The 24,557-nt window shown below is 36.9% G+C and overlaps 1 protein-coding gene across 1 annotated transcript in view; it reads left to right on the top strand.

Moving 5' to 3' along the window:
* The window catches only part of LOC134794344 (proto-oncogene tyrosine-protein kinase ROS), a 61,460-nt gene that overhangs the window by 7,002 nt on the left and 29,901 nt on the right, over positions 1 to 24,557 (top strand). The window contains exon 2 of the mRNA XM_063766137.1: positions 2,955 to 3,014. Within this exon, the coding sequence (XP_063622207.1) occupies positions 2,955 to 3,014 (60 nt within the window). The remainder of the gene's footprint in view (positions 1 to 2,954; positions 3,015 to 24,557) is intronic.

Below are 24,557 nucleotides of genomic sequence, written 5' to 3'. Positions count from 1 at the left end.
CCAGGTAAATAACATCCACTGGAAGCTTTTCATTCCAGTTACTAGTCCACCTATCAGCACATTATATTACAAGCCTAATTAATACCTCTATTGTTACATCCACCTTTCCAGATATCTGGAAGTTAGCATTAGTAAACCCCTTGCCTAAAGTATCAAACCCAACCATGCCTAAAGACCTTAGGCCCATAAGCATACTACCCTGCCTATCTAAAATATTGGAAAAAGTTGTCTGCTCACAGTTAACCACCTACCTAGAAAAAAACAATATTTTGCCAGATGTCCAATCAGGTTTCCGCAAAGGACGTAGTACAATGACTGCTCTATTGGATGTCACTGATAACATTTTGGATGCTCAAGACAAGGGAATGTGCACACTTTTAGTACTCCTCGACTTTTCGAGGGCATTCGATTGTTTGAATATTAACCTGCTATTATCGAAGTTGAGCTACTATGGTTTTGACCATAAAACTGTAATGTGGTTTGCAAGCTATCTGTCTAACCGATTTGTAAAAGTGCATCTCAGTGATGGTTCTTCACTTTTTTCTGAGAAAGCCGAGCTAACTAGAGGAGTTCCGCAAGGATCCGTGATTGGCCCGCTCCTGTTTATATTATATTCTGCAGATATTACATCTCACATCACGCATTGCAAATACCACATCTACGCAGATGACATACAAGTATATATATCATGTAAGCCCGCCGATATCAACAGTACCATAGGGAAACTAAATGAAGATCTCACCAGCATTGCTGGATGGGCTACACAAAACTGCCTACTACTTAACCCTAGCAAAACAAAATACCTTGTGTTTGGCAGCAAGCAGCAACTGGCCGGTGCCAGCATTTCAGTGGATGTTCTGCTAATGAACAAACCAGTTGAGAGGGTGTATGAGGCGCGTAACTTAGGTCTCATAATGGACTGCGGACTACGATATGAGAAACATACCGCTGAGGCCATTAGGAGTTGCTTTTATAAACTTAAGGTACTATATAAAATTCGGCCATATTTAAGTGAAAACCTGCGCATTCAATTAATTGAATCACTCGTCCTATCAAAGCTGAACTACGTGGATGTTGTGTTTGGGCCAAGACTTCTTGCAAAAACTAAACGACTCATACAGCGTGTTCAAAATGCCTGTGCTCGCTTCTGTTTCGATATTCCGTTGAGAGCTCACGTGACCCCATATCTGAATAGCCATAGCATCCTCAAAATGCAACACCGCCGTAAACTACACTTGGCTTGTTTGCTCTTTGGCGTACTGAACTATAAAACTCCTTCATATCTCTTCAACAAGCTATCTTGCATCAAGCTCCGCGAACGCCGTGATTGTGGGATTCATCTGTTGACGCCGCGTCATGCCTCAGCCGCTTTCCGAGGAAGCTTTAAATATTCTGCGTCCCGCTGTTGGAACAACATTCCGAGAAACCTGCAAAGTATATATAGTTTTAAAACAAAGCTCAAACAGTATATGCTCAATCACCAGCTTAACCAGGAAACCTGCAGATTAGAAACCAGCTGCCTGTAGTCAAGACTCTTGCTATTGTTGTATTATATTGTAAATTTTGTTACTTACCACAATGTTCTTGTTCCTTCCGCATAGGAGTCGACACCATTCCCGACACGCCATCCTTTTTATCTGTGTAAATTCATTATGTTTCTATTTGTTTAACTTTGGTGTTGTTTTTGTTTATGTATTTTAGCCAACTTTGTAACATTGTTTTCATGACTAAAAAGTTAAAACTGATTGAGATTTTACATAATATTATATTAGATTCACTCACTTTATTGTTTGTCAAATCTGTCATCGAATTTAATTTCGTGTAGCTACCGCTGGCGCTAGTTATGCGCGCCTAATGCCGCGCCACGATGTGACCCGACCGGATGGTACAAGTTCGATCGGTTAATCCGTGTACTTAATTCATCTCTTTTTTGTATTAGCTGTGTAAAATGTGTGTAATCAATTTTTCGGTTTATTTTATGTTTCTTTACTTATTTTTTTGTCTGTTACCTTCCGTGGTTATTTCTCACTTGATGGTCTAATCGGAAGATCAGCGCTGGAAGTCGCCAGCAACATGCTGAGATGGAACCATTTCGTGACACTTTATTTTTCACTATGTTTTTTCAATGTATGTCTGTTGTCTGTGTGTTTACGAATAAAAACTATTCTATTCTATTCTATTCTATTCTAAATGACACTGTTATACGGCTTTTTTATTTACAACGAGAACAAAAGGACCCTACGGACAGACAATGGTATTTTTTTCTCTAAAATTTTCCTAATTACAGTCCAAATCCAACATACCTATTTTAAATTACATATATAACTAAAGTAATTTAACCTGTAACCGTCAGAAACGCATCAATTAAGGCACGTACACAGGTACAGCACGGTCCGCTGCGCCCGCGCGGCCGGAAGGAATCGCTACTGTATCTCCGGTGGACAATATCTAAAAAAATATGGACCTTAATTAAAAATGTCGTGTGCATGGGCGTATGCCGGTGATTTGAGGAACTTAGTATCCGTTGGGGCTAAAGAAGACGTCGCAATCAGATATTTCGGAGCGGCCAAGGTGCTTAACAATATCTGCACCTAAAATGCATTGATAATATTAGAAGCTTCGTTCAGGTATTTGTGAACACCTTCACCATTCCGATATATATGATGGCGACTGTACTGCAGGGTACCTATACCTATAGAGGTAAAAGCCAAGTGTTCAAGCGAACCTATTGTTAAGAGGTTATTTTTAAATCTGGATTTGTATCGCCGTGGCTGATCTTGCATAGGTATGATTATGATTAGGTTACATATGTATGAGGTTCTTCAACAACATGTGCTTTCTCTGTGCGTTATCAATACTTATCATCTTTGGACAAATGGACACCGACCGTACTTAATCAAATGATTTTATTTAATCTGTCAAAGCTTGTTACTAAATGTTATGGCTTGTTTCAGAACCGTACTGGAGATGGCCGCTTCGACGTCAACTGTGGTGCCGAATGCAGCGTCCAGCAGGTAATTAACACTTATTTATTTACATGTAGTTTTCCAACATTACTAATGTCTTGCCTCTGAAATGTTGTATCTAGATCACGGGTTGATAGGTCAATTGCGCTTAGCGCATAATAAAATAAAATAAAAACTATTAATAAAAACAACCATCACTGATGAGTTGACTAATTCAATTGAACAATATACTGCATTTTGTAGGTTTCGTAATACTTACTTTTTAATCATTATATTATCTAAAAAGCACTGCGTAGATATGTATCTATTTACATGAGAAAACTGAACACGTTTTTATTATTTACGCTAGTTGTTACAACTTTGTTATTGTTATACAAGACACAGTATCATCGTAAGTTACGCAGTCGATCGTAAAACATACCTAACTTCGATAAGCCGAATTTACTGCAATATTTTATATATTTTCTGAGACCATTTTACTATTGGGCAAACTACATATTTTAATGGTAAACGGAAACTGTCCCGGCAATCTATTTCGTGTAATCGTAATGCCATTAATGTGTTGTGTTTTTGCTGATGCAGATGCATCGAACCTTTTCGGTTACAAAATCAATACCAGCCAAAGATCACCTTCTTATTGTGTCTCGAACGAGTTACTATTTTGACTTACGAATAGGTATAACACAAATCAATTACAAAAAAGACAGCTTATCAGGTGTTATTCTCGTTTTCACAGTAAGTGGCGACATGCTGTTGGTGGAATATATGTTGCCATACAAAAATAATTACTTTAAAATTTATCTAATAGCTGATATTTACCGTATCGAGGACCTATGGCCTTTTAATGCGATATAGTGTTTTTAATATGTATGTGCGTGAATCTCTACCAATCGATAATATACGCATTGACATATGAACGTTGATGATACGGGGCCTTATTCTGAAATGTGTAATTTAGGTTTTAAAATGATATCAAAACGTAATTGATTAACTCTGCTCTGCTCGGTTAATAACCTAGATATGTGAGAACGGCTCGCCTGGTATTCATATTAAATTGGTATATAATATTACAATTTATTTTCTGAATATGGGCCCTAGAGCAACATTCGTGCAGCTCGTGTCAGACTGAGATTAAGTCCAGACATCTATATCTCATTAAACCTAATTAAAATCATCATAGTAACAATGCGGAAATTACTAGGTAGGTACTTATAGGTATTATACACCGTAGATTTTTATATAACCACTTATTTAAACGAGGCGTAGGTTTATGAGGTCCAAGACGATGAAAGTAAATAATTTTGAATTCTTAACTACCATAAGATAAATTTTGTCTTTTAAGTATCCAGTTTAGTGATAAGTTTCATTTACGAACAGATCCTACAAAAATATTATTTTAGAAAATATATTACGAAGAATTGGCTTAAAATACCAAGGTAAACAGAATTCAAATGGGCCTTATTTGTCACACTGCCGTGAACTTCCTAAAGGAATATGTCAACATAAAACTCGTCCTAGGGACGGTAAGTATGTATTATAAAGTTTAAGACAAAAAACGTCTGGTTCTTTAAAAAACATTTTGTTGAAATTGAGATCAATTTAAACCCAGCAAGAGTGATTTAATTCTGAAGGGAAGTACCTACACCAAATCACATCGGTACAAATACAAACACTTCATTCATTTTAACTACTCTGTTATCCTATCCATCATTGGAGTGCACAAAAACTGACATAAAACGGGCTGTTCCCGCCAAGCCCTGACAGGCGGCTACTGGTTAATGTCGAAATTATCAGCCGCGTCCAATTTACGCCCTAACGCAAAAAAGTTTTGAGTGGCGAGACCTCAGGGCGAGACGCAGGGTGTTGTTTCAACCGCCTACCGAGCTTAGGGAGGTCGATCGCTCCGGTAAACCAGTATAACAGGGTACCTAACACTAATCATTATCATTTTGATTGTACCTACTCCGAAAATAATTATTACTATTATTTTTTATACCACGCCGGTACTAAGTTTTCTTAGATGGACAATGGCATTCTGTAAATTACTTTTGTGTTAAAAAACAAGATGTCATTACATTACATTATGGTACCGTGGTACGTTAATCGTCGAATTATAAGTACTAACTTAACTAAAATCAAATCTTTATATTTCAAAATCACTTAATTTGGTAAAAATCTCTTTCTCCTGAAAAGCTTTATTTTTTGCCTTTAGTATTGAAGTAAAATAAAATAAAACCATAATGTCACACTGACTTTCATTCACACACTGTTTTCTGCTTCTTGAGATCCAGCATAACCGGGTAGGCCTAAATATTCATTTTCCTTTCTTGGTCCGCAATGGGAATACTGTGCGCAAACGCACCCCTCCGCATTCATTCGAGTCAATTGACTTGTTTCCAATTTCATATTTTATTATAGCTTACGCCTTTGTAATGGTCAACATTGTGCCGTTATTTCTGTTTGCCGTCTCATAACTCTCATAAGTCATAATTTTGATCGATAACTGGGGTATGTTTACTTAAAACTCTTAAAAGCGTTACCTAATTAAAGCCCCTTACGAGTTAAGGCCTACAAGGTTGATAAAAATTATATTTTTTTGAGATACAAATAGGAACCTACTAATAAACTTATATTTCGTGATGGGACACAGACACCACAGCGCTTAACTAAAACCAAACGTACGAGCATTGAAGAACCTGCCATAGTTTGCACTGGTAACGTCACTCGACACGCCGGCGTAGGTGAACATGAGAGAAACAAAATGCATACACAGTGCACTCCTTCAGACATCGGTAACAACCTGATGAGTGTTTAGTTTACTTTACTGATCGCCAGAGAGGAGTAAAAATAAAGAATGCAACTGCTGATGCATGCTATACATTTTTCTTAGCAAGTCAAATGTTCCTATGAAAGTTTTACTTAGTAGGTGTTTTTTGCTTTGCCATGAACGGAACGGAGGTTTAAGCTCAGCACAAAATATCTACCTATAGAGCGCAGGGGTCACCAATTAGTTTCTTCAGGGGTCCGGTTCTTAAAATAAAATAACCATCGCGGTCCGTTTCTCCTTTAGTTTATTAAAATAAGCAAAGAAATAAAAGACATAATCCGGATCGCGGTCCGCCTGGTGACCCCTGGGATAGCGATTGAGACTCTGACCTTGCTAAAAGTGATGCCATTTACAGCAAACTCTTTATATTTTAGAGAATAGTACATTAGGTAATACCTATTGTATTTATTAGGTATGTGTAGCGTAGTGTGGGTTAACAAACTTAATAATTATTTGGTCTTTCCCGCTGGCGCGGCTTAAGAGGTTCTGTGGCAAGTCGTTAAGACTTAACATGTTAATACTTTCTCAGAATTTCACCGCTTTGATATGAAAACCATGGATTATTAGGATCGTATGATGTGGTCTACTCTAAACACTTCATATGTTCTTGGAATAAAACAATTATAAATATCCTCTTTCTTAGTCTCAACGTAAAACAAATGTGGTACTTTTAATTTCACATCAAAGTAACTGACTAGTTTTCATTGCTTGTGACTTGCATTTGGAAGTTTTTGGGTCATTTCAGTCTAATTAGCTAATTAGCTCAGTAACTCAGAACCAAGACGAGTGGCCTATACCTTCTTAAAAAGAGCCTAAGTATATACCTAATGCTCTGCAGTGGGCGATAAAATACTGAAATATTGCAATTTCTTAAAGACAGTAATACTCGTGTTAAACCTCTCTGAAAACAAGAATATCTAATGTAATCTTCGTATACTCGTAACTCGTAATACTTGAAATAAACCAAGGGCTCTCAATTAAGCGGCCCTCATACGGTGCATTGTTCATTTTGTGGTCATGAATTCTGGTTAAATTTGCAACGGCAATTAAAAGCTCCAGTACCTACGCTTTGGACGCATACTTACATTCAATATGTATAGTACAGACAATGTAGGTATTGTTAGTGAAAAAAAAATTGATTGTAATACTTAATTAAAACTAAAATTATGTTAAAAATTGGATGTATCTATTTAGTTAAGCAAAGCGGTGTTGTAAGATTAGTGTTCTTAGGCCTACCTGAAAATTGTAACTGTATTTGGCGTGAAATGAAATGGTCATTGACCATGCCATAGGCCATGGTGCGAGGGGCGCGTGAGAGCCACCGCCGGATGCGCGCGCAGGAAGGAAGCTGCTAGTTGCTCCCCCTCGGATCTATTTTAGAGTTCAACTCTGTTGTAGCTCTCCTGGTTCTTGCTGCGCCCAGGATGTTAGGGTTGCTGGGCTTGTTAGCTTCAAGAGTTCGCTTAAGTGGTATAAATCGAAAAAGAAATGGAATATCTTTTCCCTTTGTGATTAGACTGATTAGATGTATAACGCATTTTTCGACAGATAGAGCGTACTACATCCTGATTTTGTATGGATAATTATATTACCTACTCTTCGTTCGTACTGTAGTTCGCGAGTACCTACCTACAGAATCTGCAGGTACTCGCGAGTACGAACGAAGAGTAGGTAATATAAGTACCTACAGATGATGATGGTTTCGTGAATCACTTACTCACGTCAATTTTATGAATACAGAAAATAATATAGTCAGTACCATCATTACGTGAATCTGTTTTACGTAGTGGTTAATTTCTAAAGAAGCAAAAACCGGGCAAGTGCGAGTCGGACTCGCGCACGAAGGGTTCCGTACCATAATGCAAAAAAAAAGAAAAAAAAGTAAACAAAAAACGGTCACCCATCCAAGTACTGACCACTCCCGACGTTGCTTAACTTTGGTCAAAAATCACGTTTGTTGTATGGGAGCCCCATTTAAATCTTTATTTTATTCTGTTTTTAGTATTTGTTGTTATAGCGGCAACAGAAATACATCATCTGTGAAAATTTCAACTGTCTAGCTATCACGGTTCGTGAGATACAGCCTGGTGACAGACAGACGGACGGACGGACGGACGGACGGACGGACGGACGGACAGTGAAGTCTTAGTAATAGGGTCCCGTTTTACCCTTTGGGTACGGAACCCAAATTAACATTAAATCACCTATACTTCACTGAGAGAAAAAACTAACAAAAACACACTTAGAATTACAAAAATAAAACTTAATCCGGGGACAAGGAGAGTCAACTAATAGAAACAAATTGACTTTTGCAATTTCCATTTAGTAGGAAATACAACTTCTATATTTGTAATTTGAAGTATGCTAGAGTAATTTCAGAAATTTGGTTTTGTTATTCCGAGAGGTGCTTTAGCAATATCGGAGGTGATGACGTCATGGGTGAAAACTAACCGTTTTGTAATTCTAAGCGTGCTTTAGCAATATCGGAGACGATGACGTCATAGGTTTTACTAAACTGTACTGCGATTCCAAGCTAGCTGTTGTTATTCTAGAGATAATGACGTCACAGGCAAAAATTAAACTGTTTGCAATTCCTCCGCCCCTAGCAAACGGGCGCCGCGAGAGCATGTCGCGCGCGTGGTAGCTACCCGTCTCTATTTCTGTCTGTATGAATAAAAAAGCATTTGGTAGTATATCTCTGTACTAAAGAGGCACTATAAAAGCCTGTCGAGATATTCTACCCATTCCTTTCTTATTCATACAGTCAGAAAGAGACTAGTAGTTATTACGCGCGCAACATGCTCTCGCGGCGCACCTGTGCTAGGGAGGTTGGAATTGCAAACAGTTTAGATTTACCTATGATGTCATTATCACTAGAATAACAACAGCTAGCTCGAAGTTGCAGAACAATATATTCCTGTAGACCCCAACTACACAGTAGGTCGCGAGTTAATATGTCCATGGCCCACAATATATCCTAAATTTATTATTTAACTTAAGTATGTTTTAAACAAAGAAGACACGAGACACGCCCGCCCGACATCCGACACAATACTAACTCTAACCAAATGAACGTAGCAAGTAGTAAATTTTACTAAAATCACTATCATTCGTTTCGCTGTGTTGGTATTACAAAACTCGTTTAGTGATTGGTACAACAATGAACATAAACACAACAAGTCTATCTACTAAATACCAGTAAACTTTGTAATGTCGCTATAGTCACAACTGAATTGTTATTTTAAATGGGGTAATGTTATTCCCGCGAACTCGTTTTTTAGATATTACAAAACTATGTAAGTGAGACATTTACTAAAATCATAACTTGAAATCACAGATGCTTTTTTCCAAAAATCACAAACTTTACTAGTAAAAATCGGAGAATTTTAGTAGTAATAAAAATGGATTGTAACAAATACTGAACTTTGTTTAATGCTCCATTTACTAAAGTCTGTTTGCTGAAATTAGATTTAGTATTACTGAGCTGTTTGTAGAAATAAATAAATTTTACAGAAATAGTGAAACTTCCATGATTACTACTAAAACTTCATTTTTTCCCCCAGTACAGAACTGTTTATTAATTCCTGGTGATGATTTTTCTCTCAGTGTTAATGTGCATTTGTACAATATGCGTTATTATTTGCCAACGTTCTTGCTGCCACAGATTTCATCTTTGGAGTTTCTGATGCATAGGAGGCAACACCCCATTTTACAATCAAAACCGTCCCAAATCTGACCAACCGAGGCATAAAATTTTATCATGCGTAAAATTCACTGTGTCAGAACACGACATCACCGGACGGTTCTATCGGAATTCAATCCATATCCACTCACGCTCCGATGCCTTGTTCGGAAGTGAACAATCACCATAGGAAGTAATGACCGGTCGAAGGTTAACCTGTGAAATTTATGTGTGAAATTGACTATTAATTGTGCAACGGAAAAGGCAACCGCGGGGTGGCTATGACGAGTGCAATCTCTGTAACGAGACCTGTCAGAATACTTTTGCATTAATGATTTATGGGGAAATTTAATTTGCATTGAAATTTGAAAGTACATAAAGTATGAAAAGACAAGAAGGAAAATTGTCACCATAATATACCACGCTACGCGACAACCATCAACTCCAGCCACCATGGGCTTGACATATAAGTCTGAGAGACGAAAAAGTAAAGAAAATTACAGGAAAAGTCTTGTATTGAAAACTACAAACTTGTAATGTAAGGGAGTTAACAAGCTTGTAAAATTGACATAATGTATACTTACTTGCTTTTCGTTTTGAATTCGGTGTCCACCATATACCGACAAGCATAATATTCACCGCTGGAATTTATTGGACCTTAATTTAATGCCATAACATGAATATTTAAGTATTAAGTAAAGCAGTGTGATTATTTCAATCATTAAATGTTAACGTGGGAAACTCGTCGAGCTTACAGTCAGTGCGTATTTGAATAAAATATTCAAAGAGCCAGTAGAGCAAAACCATCAAAACAATGATTTCTATGGTATTGTGGTGGAACTAAAACGAGGACGGACATTGACTGGCGTCAGGTGCATGCATGAATATTCAGAATATTAATGATCTAACTGAACTTTGTGACCACTAAATAAATTAGACATTTTAGTTGTAGAATAATGAGACTCATAATAGGCTCTACCAACAATAGGAGTGGTAAACCACATAAGAAAGGACCCACTTATGAGTATTTCGGTAAATCCTATTGTTGTAAAGTATACTTACCGTTCATGGTAATTGACCTTGCAACGGCACAGCGAGGCCTATTTCCGCGTTGCACTAGTAAATAACTCTAATTAGTATACAGTGTTGTCAAAAACGCCCTGTACTTTAGCAAATTACTTTCAGCAATAATTTAAGAAACTTAAAATAGGTAATGAACTGTTATAGTCTTACATAACTAATTCGACCACAGTAGTCGCGTATTGTGTTTTGCATGCCTACTTTTCATATTTTCAAAGGCAATCTTTCATCAGAGTGCCCTACTAGATAACTAATATCCATCAGAACATTTTGTTCAGTTGTCCGACTTGTCTGTCATAATTTCGTCATAGCATTTCTCACGAGAACTTTCACCAATGAAGCGTGTAATGTGCGTATGCGACAATTAGCTGCAGTGAGGCATGCAGACGAAATGCCCCTTCCATTTCTATTAGCTAATCAACGCTGATTATAACGTTTATTTTTAGTTCGCGCCTAGATTACTTGCAGTCTCAGACAGATCCTTTGACACAGTACCTACCTACTACCAATTGCAAGCCGACCAAGCCGTGATAGACCAATAGTGGGACCGGATTTTTGCACTAAAAGTTTTGATAATTCTAAAGATGAAAAAGTGATACTTATCTGACATGGGACATATTTTTAAGCATATTTGTAAAATATGACGAAAAGTTAGAACGAGCGTTAGATATAAATTAGGTATTTATATATTTTTAGTAATGATTTTTTAATATTGAATTAAAGTGCAATGTTTAAGTTCCATCGTTTATAATATGTATGACGCTTTATAATGTAAAATTATTAGAATTTTTTTTAACGTGCTTCTTAGTCAAACTACAAATTAGCTTATTATTTTGTCGATATTGAATTAAAGTTTAATAAATCCACAACAACATATCTAAATTCTTAAGTTAATAGGCAAGCTAAAAATTTAGAAGAATAAGATATATGCTTTAGAATTAATATGCGTTTTTTGTCCTATAATATCTAATATTGAATTAGAGTCTGTAAAAATAAGTCTATTACTATAAAATAATATACGCAGCCATATTATGGAAAATAAGAAATTTCGGTGTGTAGCTTGCATTGTAATAGTAAAATATATTTAAAAAGGCGCGAAATTCATACATACGCCGCGCTGGTCAGTCAGTGTCGCCGGCGCGCCGCCCGAAAGCCTATCATAGCCTGCCTATACCTCGCCCCTCGCCTCGCCCCACCTCCCGCTCACAGCACTATCTGTCTTTTCTTATCATTCATTTGTTTGTTTACTGTGGACATATATAAATTAGATGCGGACATTACGTGAAATTAAAGGGGTCCCTTTGTTTCCCATAAAGTTTTAAGTCATAATGTATTGTTTGTCATATAAGAACCTTCGGGCTCTCGAATTAAGGTTTATTTTTGAATGGCCTTAGTAGCAGTTTGATAGCGTTGACTCGGCTCGGAGAGTTGGCGAATTGGCGATTCATTCGCCGAGTTAGCGGATCGGATACCAAGTTATCAGTTAGTTTAGTGGCCGAGTTGATTAGGAAGAACATTTGAATTTCGAAATTGTAATAAAAATGTACATGATATTCACAACTATTTTTTACCATAGTTTGTCAAAGGACTGTCTCATTTCAAACATAGAGAGAATCATCATACTATCTTTGACTTACACTAGTACTAGCACCCAAAAGAAAAGGATGAATATAGTTTTTTGTTTTTATTTACTGACAAATTGGTTTGACCGACTATACCTATTTCTGGTTCCTATTGTCATGTCCTGTCCTATTCAACGTCAATATCATATTATGTATATTATAAACCAACTGCTCAATATTACACGTATACATATTGAATATACTATAAGGTAAGTGACCTCACCTTATTGTATATTCCGTGTCGGCCGTATATGCCTATATACGGCCCACCTTAAATTAAAATATTTTTTTTTTTTTAATAAACAGGATATTAAGTATGAAAAACTCACTCAAATAGGTATCTTATTTATTGAAGTTTCTTCATTATACCAAAATAGTTATAAAAATATTACGATACTCTTGGAAAATATACCTTTTATAAAAGTCCTATTGTGGGCCTTATTGAACACTAGCAGGGTATTACTTAATCCCGCAAAAAAACAACAGATTTTATTGTTTTTAACTTAAGAGTTATACATATACAAATAACAATATTTGGTACTTCACAACAAGAGGATATTTATAATAAGTTAAAAATAATTCTTTTGGGCCTTATTAACTAAAGATATAAAAATTGTCTAGTTTACGCGAAAATAGTAGGTAACTAAAGTCACTAAACATAAAGCTTTATTATTATTATGTTTTAACATCTGGGGGCACGGCAGTGCCCCCGCCAAGACGAGCAAAGCGCAAGGGCACTATCTACCTTTTCTCGAAGCGCTTCGTCGTTTTTTGGAACCCTCATAACTTGGGGTTGGATTATACTAGATAAACAAAGTTCTCGGACTTATTAAGCATATCAATTGCATAGCTCTTATACTTTAGATTTTATTCATATCTAAAAACTTCGATTTCGTCACTGACTCACTCACTTGATGATTATCAATACCTTTAGGGTACTTCCTGAAGTCCTCTAAGAAGCTGAAATTTGATATGTAAGATAGTTTTAGTACACAAACAACAAATAAATTCAAAAACTTGAATTTTTTAATCCTTAAGGGGATGATGAGGGGGTTTAATCTTGTATGGGGAATCAATAATCGCTGAACCGATTTAGTTGAAATTTGGTATGTAGATAGGTATTGTTATGGGGAAGGATATAGAATAGATTTCAATCTCAAAGTTTACCCTTACGGGCTGAAGGCAGATTTCAACCCCAAAGTTTACCCTTACGGGGTGAAGGGTTTATATGGGGAATCAGTAAGAAGTACATTGTGTAACAGATTCCCCCAGATACTTATTTCAGGATTTTTAATAGTAAATCACCCCCAACCCTTTAAATTAGGGGATGGAAGATTGTCATAAGCAACTTACAAAAAGAAGTGAAATCCCACCAAAAACATTTTGATGTAAAATGTTGCCCAGACGAAACCATAAGGCTCGCACTGTCAAAAAGTTATCAGATCTCTTGCCAAGCTTCTAACTCTACAAGCCCTAACTTCACTAGCTCTACACCTTAGTCAAAGTATGTAGCTCGGCCGTTTCGTTTCTACAAGAACTATTGTATGTATAATAAAAAAACCGCCCAAGTGCAAGTCGGACTCGCGTTCCAAGGGTTCCGTACATTACACAATTTTTAACAATATGTTTTTTTAGTGAAAAGTGAGTAAAATGTCTTTTAAAAACCCGTAGGGATCGGATCAAAAACTAAGTACTTAAGTCCGACTCACGCCACAGATTATACAATAGTTCTTACGAACTGATACTTATCTCTCAAACAAAACGCAAGTACCTACCGTTTTGATACCTACACAAAAATACAATGGAGTGACCTTCAACGCGCCGCTCCCCGCACCGCGCGCACCGGCACAACGCTAGGGTTGCTGACGCTTAGAAATGATAAATAAATACCCACTTAAACAGAGGAGTGAAATAAAAGGAAAGCTAAATCTTAAATTATACCTAATATTCCGATTATGCTTTAGTGTTTGCGAAATAGTCATTTTAAAAGGTCATATGTCCCTGCAGTAACCGCAGTGTTTACGCCGTTTTATAAACCGCGCAATAATCCCAGCAAGAATTCGTTTTAAAACTTCGTGTAATTTAAAACCAGATAGAGATTAATGTTACATAGTAAAGAAAAATAATAGAAACCCCATGAATAAAGGTAATTAATTATAAGTTAACCAGAGCAAAAATGAGTAGGCACTTTCCGGTGTAAACTTACTGTCGTTAAAATAAACATTTACCAAAATAAATTAAAAATTTACTACCTATTTCAAATAGATAGATATCTAAATCTATACATTTGTCACATATATTAAACATTACATGTTTAATTAAAGAAATTCAATAGTAGGTATAGGTGAACCAGGATCTATTGAGGGTGCGCCATGTTACGGAAATTTGTTGGTACTAATTTCTAGCAATGGCAACAATTTTAATAATAGACAACATCTACCCTCTATGATAGTTGTCAATATTGACAATGTAAACATTGCTTTGTCTAGTTTCGTGTGAATTATTATTAGACTGCAATAATCATGGCGAAAGTTTTAGATTTTACAGAGAAAAAAGTTGTAAATAGTGTATATAGTTATTCATTGGGAAAAAAACGTGCGGGAGAGAAATTTCTTCCATTAGAAAACATAACGAAATTAGCACCTGAATTGACGGGTAAGTTTCAAACTTATGGACAAATGTCACTATAGTCAGGTCGTCACGATTTGGTTGATGTCTTGTAATAATTTGATTTGTGTATTAGGTGTATCGCATGCATCGGTATCACGGATTGCTAGCGAAGGGCGTAAGGGCGGAATTAAACGACCAAACCTAAAAAAAAGAAAACAAAAAAAGAAAATAGATTTGGATGATTTTGATTTATGTGTCATACGTCGTAAAATTCACGAATTTTATAGCGTAAAAACCGAAGAAATATCCAAACATCAAACTTCGCACTTATTAAAGTTGTCGGAATAAAACAAAAATCATCTGCCAATTTCCATTGTCCCCACTATACAAATTGTTGCTATATAAAATTCAAAACGAGCGCCCTCTTGACAATACTCCCAAAGTTCTGGTTTACCTATAGGTACCTACTACCCGCGCGATTCGAACTTTAAGATATCGCGCCGTTAGACTTCACTAGATATGAAATAGTAAAGATATGTGACGTTCCACGGCAAAAGGTACCTTATGGCGGCTGGCGCTTACGCTTATTATTATCGCCACTCCAATATTCAGTCGGGGCAATGGTACCTTTTGCCGTGGAACGTCACATATCTTTACTATTTCTTATCTAGTGCATCTCTAATTCATTTCCCGAATCCCGCCGTCCGTGTAACTATCGTAAAAATTGACAGTGCGGCGCGCGGTGACGTGCGTACGTGAGCGCGTGTGGCAACCAACTGGCTTGCTTTTCTACCGTGAACGGGAGCAGATTCGTAGGTATTAATCCGAGCTCGCGCAGAGAGTTCCATAGGCCTGCTCAGGCTTAGCTCCACATTTCTAATAGGTTTTCCTGTCATCTATAGGTAAAGAGCTAATATGTGTATTTTTTTCATAATAAAAAGACCCAGTAGTTTCGGAGATAAGGGTAATGTTAATTTTTTGCCTGTTTTCTTAAATAACTTCTAAACTATTTATTTTAAAATTATGAAAAAAATATATTTGAGATTCTAATTCTAAAATGAGCCCCTTCATTTGATATATAACAAAGATATAGTTTTTTTTCTTCTATTTATCATTCATCTCAAAAGTGACCCCTTTATTTAAATTTATATTACATATTTACATTACATGTATGTCTTTGGGTTATATAGACAAGTTTCAACTTATTAGTCCAGTAGTTTCGGAGCAAATAGGCTGTGACAGACGGATAGCCAGACACACGAGTGATCCTATAAGGGTTCAGTTTTATTCCTTTTGAGGTACGGAACCCTGAAAATAATGATTATAATAAGTTTTTCACCTTATGCCCATGTGGCGGTAGCAAAACAGCCAAGCCACATATTTTGACTAAGGTGTAGAGTTAGTGAAGGGGCTTGTAGAGTTTGAAGCTTGGCTCGACAAGAGATCTGATAACTTTTTAACAGTGCGAGTCTTAGGCTTATGGTTTCGTCTTAGCAACATTTTACATGAAAATGTTTTTGGTGGGATAATTTTTTACATTATAAATATTTCTTCGTAACAGTTAGTATTATCTTTTAACATGATTTTTACTGCACATCTGGGCCCTATTTCACCAACGTGACAGGTGCGACATTTGTCGACATCACTGTTACTGACGTCACAGGCCTTTATAGGCTACGGTAACCACTTACCATCAGACGAGCGGTGTGGTTGTTTGCCACCAACCAATGTTGGGCGTAATTAATTACTCGTGTAATTTAATTACATGTAATTAATTACTCGTGTAATTTAATTACGTGTAATTAATTACTCGTGTAATTTAATTACATGTAATTAAAATGTTTGTAATTTAATTACATAAAAAATAATTACATGTAATTAATTTTTCTGTGTAATTTGCAATTGTGATTACATTAATTAGTAATTTAATTACTCAATTACTTTTCATTTACCTTTTTAATAATATGCAAATATGAACAAATTTACTTGTAGTAATTATAAAGAAAAACTTTTATGAATTCCATTATACGCTGGATAACGTTATAACATATTTTTTATCCCTGGAATCATACCTTTACAGGGTACTATGTGACAAACCACGTTGAATATGGCGGTCGGCGCTTACGTCGCGTAGCACCGCATTAGTTTGCACGATGCACATCCCTGGTGCGCCGGGTGCGGGCCAGCCCCAACCCTATCCTGTGTGTGATAGCGGACAGACTTGACTGCCCGTATATGAGACACTGCTGCGAAATGCATGTTTCCAGCAGTGTATATATATTGTAATAGTTAATTAGGTACTAACATTAGGAACGTAAGTCTACTAACAAATCTGTATGAGTCCATAGTTGCTCGAAATAAATATTTTTCATTTCATTTTCATTTCATTAGTTAATAGGGCGCCTGTAATAATGACGTAAGCGCCGACCTAAGGTGCCTTTCGGGTTGGACTGTAGCAAAGGGGGGGCCCACTTGGACAATTGTCACAAGAAATACGACAGTTGTCACGAAATTCCGACACAGAACTCATTTACTGTCATGAATTACCGAAAGTTCTTTGAAATCTTGTGTCAATTGTCATCATTATCATCATAAACAAGAAAGATACCTGTTTTTTGCCGATATAATAAAGTTTTTTTTAATAATACAATGATAGTGACAAACAGGAATAAGGCCCGTCCGATGGTAAGCTATAACCGTAGCCCATGGATGCCTGTGACGTCAGCAACAATGTCACGTTGGTGAAATAGGGCCCTGGTGCTACATTACGACACCGGCGCTATAATAAGCACATTAAAACACTCCCTTTGGCCGTGTTTTAAAATTCGTCATTCGTTGCAAAATTTCAATTTTTCGCACTTCTATCGTAAATAACTACCTATGTATTAATAAAAAAAGTTACCTATATAAGTAAGTAGTTACTGCCTTTAAAAAGTATAAGTGTCTAAATGTTATTAGACTTTTTGATTCTTTAAAACGTCTTTAGGTCAATAAAGCAAGTGAAAAATTATTAGAGTTAGACCAAGAAAAGTCTGCAGCGATTTGGACAGCCCACGCAGTGAAGGTGTTATTTATAAGTCATAATTTCATAGAAGTTTCTTCAAATCGGCCTTATTAATGAGAGATTAAAAATATTCAAAATTATCTTAAAATATTTTAATCTATTATTTCATCTCATACGTTCAATAAGGCCCGGGACTGGACCTTTTTACCTGCACTGACAGTGGATCTTCTTAGCAACAAGTACAAATTCAGAATAATAGGGAGCAACTGCTATTTTTGAATGCTGGGCCTTGTTACCCGCCGGGCCTCATATGCCTGCACCTCACCTACCTGATTTATTTGTTTTACAAGGGGAAAATTTGTTGATTAATCATGCTAATATTGATACCCAAACAAGCGAAACATTCTAAAATTGAACCACAAGCGTAGCGAGTGGTTCGTAAAGTTGAACCTCGAGCGTAGTGAAGGTTTCAAGGGACGAGGGTTAAATAAAATTTTCACTACATCAGCTCGTAAAGGCCCTCTTGATTGTTCGAAACGGATAAAAAGAGTGGCATTTAATTTGATGCAAATTTTGAGTTGTTTCCGTAGGTATACTCGTAAAGCTGGTTGGTGAAATTGACTTTAAAATGATAAATATTGAATAACGTTAGTTTGAAATTGATTTAAATGATAAAGTAAATATTATAGGAGATATATATATAGGATATCGCTCTTAAACAAAAAATATATGTCGCTAGTCATTTATAACCTAAAAGCGCCAAATTACGCAAAATTATATTGAAATGACACCTGTCTATTGAATTTGAAGAATACTTTAACAAGGGTGGTTATCTGTATGACAATGCACCTAAAATAATTTTCAAATGTATCTATTATTTCTATACTTAACACGATAACGAATTCTACGTAAACCAAACCGCGGGCAATCCCTAGTACATATAGAAATAAATAAGTGTAGGTAAGTTTCCATTAGTGTACCTACTATTAACAATATAACTATTTACCATTGATAATAATTTTATAAACGTTTTGCGTATTTTTTACGGGCACCGCGCTAATCGCTAGCCCGCCACCGTCGATCGCTGCCTCCTGCCACGGCGCACAGCGCGGCGCGCGAAAACGCCGCGCGTTTGAAATGTAACTCAATATAAGCGCGGAATGCATACTTACGTATCAGTATTTAGTGTCGCCGTGATTTTATATTTCTAATATTTTGTGTGGGAACTAAGATCTTTATTATGACCGTGTAATATTAACTCTACAAACTTTAATTCAATATTGGCTATACTGCTTAACCAGAAATCAATATCTAGACAAGCACATTGTCTACATTTCTAATTTTTTACAAGTATACTAAGTTGATAGATAATATCGTAATTTTACAATATCAGCTACTTTAATTCTTTATTGACAAAGTAATTCGTGTTTTTACGTTCACCAGAAAGCAGCTGTTCCAGATTTCTAAAAACCGAATATTGTGAATAAATTAAAGTGTTATTGAACATGTTACAGTTTTTTGTAACTTTAATTTTATATTTACATAGTTATTTAGCAAAATTGAAATATTTAAATATGGCCGAACGCTCCACCTATAATTTTCTAATATTTTACATAAATGTTATTTAACATGCATGCAATAACATATCAAAAAAGAAAAAACTTTAATGTTATCAAAACCCATTTTTGTTCCACCGCTGGTCTATGACTCAACTGTCTTAGCGGACTGTAATGTTAGCATATTAACGAGGGGATAACATAACATAAGTTTTTATCTACCTTTAAAATAAAATTATCAGTCTTGGTGTTTCCCTGTAGACCTACCTAATCAAAACTTGTAAGTTAGTTTGGCCCCCTGCCATTTCTAGTATTCCATGTATGAAATGAACTTTTATTAATAGGTATGTCATAATTTCATAGGAGTTTGACGTTTAAAAAAATAACACTTGCACTGCGTGTGCTATCAAAACCGTTGCGGACTTATCTTGGACTAACTCTAGTAAGAACAGTTTATGAAAGATTATCTTCCGAAAATCTTTTAACCCCTATAACATTTTAAAATGTTATACGTGTGCCTGCCTAGTAACGTCTTTGTTCCGTCTTGGTCGGTAATCTATTTTTGGGCTGTCTTCAATTGCTTAACCTTCGCATTAGGCCTACCTCTTATTTCATCTTCCCAAATAATCCTAGAGTCAATTAGGACCCAGACGGCTACATACCATAGACGCGGAGCACCCAAACAAACGGCTCAAACCATTCCTAGAACGAGGGTTACTAGGCATTTCCTGTTAGTTATTGCCTGGATGTGGCCTAGCTATCACGAACTGTAATACTTGCCTCCGTATATGTATTACCCTCCATGTTAGCTTAGGAAACAAAATATTTAAAACAATACATAGTTAGGTACTTATATCAATTTGTAACTGTACATAGATTTTAATGGAGCATATTTCTTGTACGTATAAATAAACCTTCGTCCTTCGTTGCAATTTACCTACTTGTGGGTCTCGTGACCCACTGCCGTGTCTCACTGTCATCATAGATTCATCAATGCAGGTTTTCTGTTGAGCATGATTAAATTACCCCGAGTTTCCGGCAAAGTATGGTCAGAAGCGGTGTTATGCGACCGTTCTTTATGATAAGTGCAGTCGGCAACGCCCGCTAATTCCTATTTCCTCATTAGGCGACCACCGCTCGCGCCCGCGCTGCGCGCGCGCTTCTGCGCCCATTCACGACCCCCCGCACTCCGCACCCCCTCAGCCCATTATCCTCAGGATCTGCCCACTCCCAGACTCTGCTGAGCGAATTGTCGCGCTGCACTCAACGTGAAGTGTTTTGATTTATTGTCCATTTATTGGACGCTCAACGAATGCAATGTAGCAAAAATAGAATAACTCTCTTTCCTGTTGTCATCTGCTCTGTAATGGGGCATTATTTATTAAACTTTCGTTTCCGCAAAATCTTTTTATACTTATAACTACACTATTGAGCATAACATAGACCTAATCTGGACTATGGGTGATTGGTCTTGTGAGCTCTATCATTGCACTGTAATATTTACTCGTAGTTCCACCTTCCGAAAACGTCGACTTTTCAAAAGTGGAACTACTTACGGGTATTGGTGAGCAATTGCACAAACAAATCAAAATATATAGTAGACAGCTCCCAACTCAACAAGCCAAAATCTACGTCGACAAGATATTCCTATTTCAAACTCTACATTTGCTCATTTTTAGTCGTCGTTGAACGCTAAACGGCCACGCGTTCTACAAGTGGTACAAGTGGGTTGGCGACCAGAAGGCCAGCAGACTGCATGTTTAGGCGAGAACCCTCGAACGAAGAGCTCGGAAGTGCTCGGGCCCCAATTTGTGGCAGCATTATCCAATTGTCACACTCAAGTGGTTGGCGTGGGCCTGCGCGTGACCTGCCAGCGTATTTTTGGGTCTGTTCTTGCAGAAAATTGAGTTTGACTCCAACCTTGTTGTTTTTGTTACTATAAAATGATAACGAGTTAGCTTTTTAACCGACTTCAATTTCATAGAAGGAGGAGGTTCTGTATTCGGTTGTGGCTGTTTTTTTTTTATGTATGTTCACCGATTACTCCGAGACCCGTGGGTCGATTTGAGTAATTATTTTTTTGTTCGAAAGAAGGTACTTCCAAGGTGGTCCCACATTAATCTGGTGCTGTTCTGATGATGGGATCCATGAGGAATTGAGGGAACTCCTCAATTTTTCAAAGGACATGTATGGTGATTTGGGTGTTTTCTTAAGCAACTCGAGCATTTTCTCTCGAAAAGCACCAATTTGATGAAGTGGACCTGATGATGATGATTGTTTTGATGATAATCATGACGATTTCTTAAAATGTAGGACGTTCAGCGATTACTCCGAGACCCGTGGTCCGATTTGAGCAATTCTTTTTTTGTTCGAAAGAAGGTACTTCCAAGGTGTTCCCACATTAATCTGGTGCTGTTCTGATGATGGGATCCATGAAGAATTGAGGGAACTCCTCAATTGTTAAAGGCACATGTATGGTAATTTGGGTATTGTCTTAAGCAAATCAAGCATTCCCTCTTGAAAATCACTAATTTGATAGAGTGGACCTGATGATGATGATTGTTGATGATAATAATGATGATTTTATAAATGTAGATTACTCCGAAACCCGTGGTCCGATTTGAGTAATTCTTTTTTCGTTTGAACGAAGTTACCTCTAAGGTGTTCCCATAACATTGTTGGTTCTAATCTGATGACGGAATTCATAAGGAAATGAGGGAACTCCTCAATTTTTAAAGGCACGAGTATGGCGACATCGTTGTTTTCTATAGTAACTTAAGCCTTTCCCCCCGAAAATCACCAATTTGATGAAGTACAACTGTAGCCCTACCAAGAGTTTGACACTACTACATATTCGCTAGCGTCTTCGTAACTATCTCGTTCGCACTAATAGGATGCCAGCACGACGCATAGAAAGTAAGTTACGCACACGCTAGCGAATATGTCAGTGTAAGACTTATGGTAAGGCTACTGAGGAGTCGGGAAATGGCGGTTGAAAGGTTGGTGGTTCAGGGTCGAGGGGTTCCGTGATCAGGGGTTGAGTGATCGGGGGGTTGAGGGATTGGGGGGTTGAGGGATTGGGTCAGTGGCGGGGCGGAGGATGGATTTTGTGTTTGTGTAGTGACAGGAATAATTTCGAATTTAGTGATACGCATTATTATGCTTTTCATTCATGCGTCACACGTCACTCATAAGCTTTTAACAATGCCTTAAAACTAAAAATTTAAAAATAAAAACTTTTACAAAAAAAAAAGAAAACCGACTTCAAAAAGGATGAAATAAAATATTATCCGTTTTTAAGTATATGCGTTACCAACTGATATGTTTGAAGTCGGTGCCACGACAAATAGTAACAATACCGGTCAAAAATAATCAGGTTTATGTCTATAATTCACATTACAACTTTACTAATACATATTATAATGGTGAAAGTAATTCTGTCTGTCTCTTTGTCACCTTTTCGGCTAAACAACTGCCATGTAAACTGGTGAAATTTGCCATGCAGGCAAAAAGTTAAAGCCCTGTAGATGGTCCTTGGATTGTTTTATATTTTGAAATCAAGTTTTCTGGATAAGAGGCGGGAAATAACTCAGTCCTAATCCCACACCAGAGTACTATGGATGGACAGTTCGAAAATTTGTAAAAATTGCTCTTTAAAAAACATATCGGCAATCGCATTGGTTTTATACTAGTACCGACAAACATGGTACGGACTGCGCCAAGGTGGCTTGACGGTGTGTTCTTAGGTATCTACAGAAAGTATGATCATTGCTGTCGTGTGGTGTAAGGTAGGTAATCCAACGTACATACACACATACATTCTTACACGTACATTCTTATCGAGTCACCCTAAAATCATGGTATGCTTCAAATTTGGCTTGGCACCGACTTCAAACATATCAGTTGGTAACGAATATACTTAAAAACGGATAATATTTTATTTAGTACACGATACATCTTGTGGTACCTGCGTTAAGACGTCCGATTTCTGCGTCAGACTTTGTCCAATTTCTATTACGAGGCTGGCTCCCTTAGTCGTTGTTCTGTATTATATCGTCTCGAGTTATCTTCTGTTACAAAATCTTTGTGAAATAAACCAATATGCTGTGCTGACTTTTTTGTTCCGACTCAAGTTGCAGGATTTCCAAGATTTTTTGTACCAAATTTAAAGGAATACCTACTTATAAAATGCCTATACATGTTGTATTGAGAATGTTTCATATTCGATGAGTAAGTATTCATATCTATAGTTCGATGAGTAATTTATTTTCATATTATGATAGTTCATTTGGGATAAAGTCATGAATCATTGCCAATTGACTCAACCCATCTCCGATCACAACCTCCGATTTAAACTCTGCCTGCCCAAGACATGCGATTCTCACAGTACTATTAACTAGATTAGACGCTTATGTAACACTAATATCTAAGTCAATAACAATTTTATGTGAATGCACGCAATCTTAGGGTTTATCTCAGGTCAGTAACGGTCCAGCAGTTAGAAAAACAGCAACAAAGCGGTTTCGCAACTGGCGCCTCAATATGGATGATATTCCAGTCGCCTAATAAACCAGTATAAAGTGCACTCTCCATTTACGTATACATGAAACGTATCGCAAGAGAAAAGGTATCGTTTCACCAACGCTTCACCCTCTTCGTTATCCTGACTCTCCTCATTTTCAACATTAGCTGCAGGCTGCGTAGCTGGTTAACTGAAATCGCCCCACCCATCCCAGAGCGTGTCACTTCTTAAAAAGTCTGCCCTAATAGTTCCTGGGTATGGTGCCCAATACCTATGTTAATATTTATGTAAATGTTTTGATACGGGTCTTTAGGTCATAGTTTATCCTGGTTTGCTTGAGACTACGAGTAATCGCTTCAGTTCGGTATGCTATTGGAAGATACGTCCAGATAAGTGAATGGTGCCAATCAATTAATTTAAACAAAACTTGATATTAATAACGTTTACAGTTTACCTAATTTTTATCATTTCAATCGCTTCACGACAGCAATAAGTGTTACTAGCTGTCAATCGGGCCAGGGCAGAGGTTAGCTGCCAACGAGGACTCAAAATATTTCTGTTTCAATCTCGTTGATAAAGTTTAGCTTAGGAATGATAAGTATCAAATTAGTGTCACGGATTTAACAGACAACAACAACGAGTTTCTCATAAAAGGTTATTTCATATATCCTTTTTCAGGCCAAAGGAT

The sequence above is a fragment of the Cydia splendana genome, chromosome 10 (assembly GCF_910591565.1).
Source record: "Cydia splendana chromosome 10, ilCydSple1.2, whole genome shotgun sequence".
NCBI classification, from domain to species: Eukaryota; Metazoa; Arthropoda; class Insecta; order Lepidoptera; family Tortricidae; genus Cydia; species Cydia splendana.
Note: the sequence above shows the minus strand (reverse complement) of the source record. Positions and strands in the feature narration are given on the sequence as shown.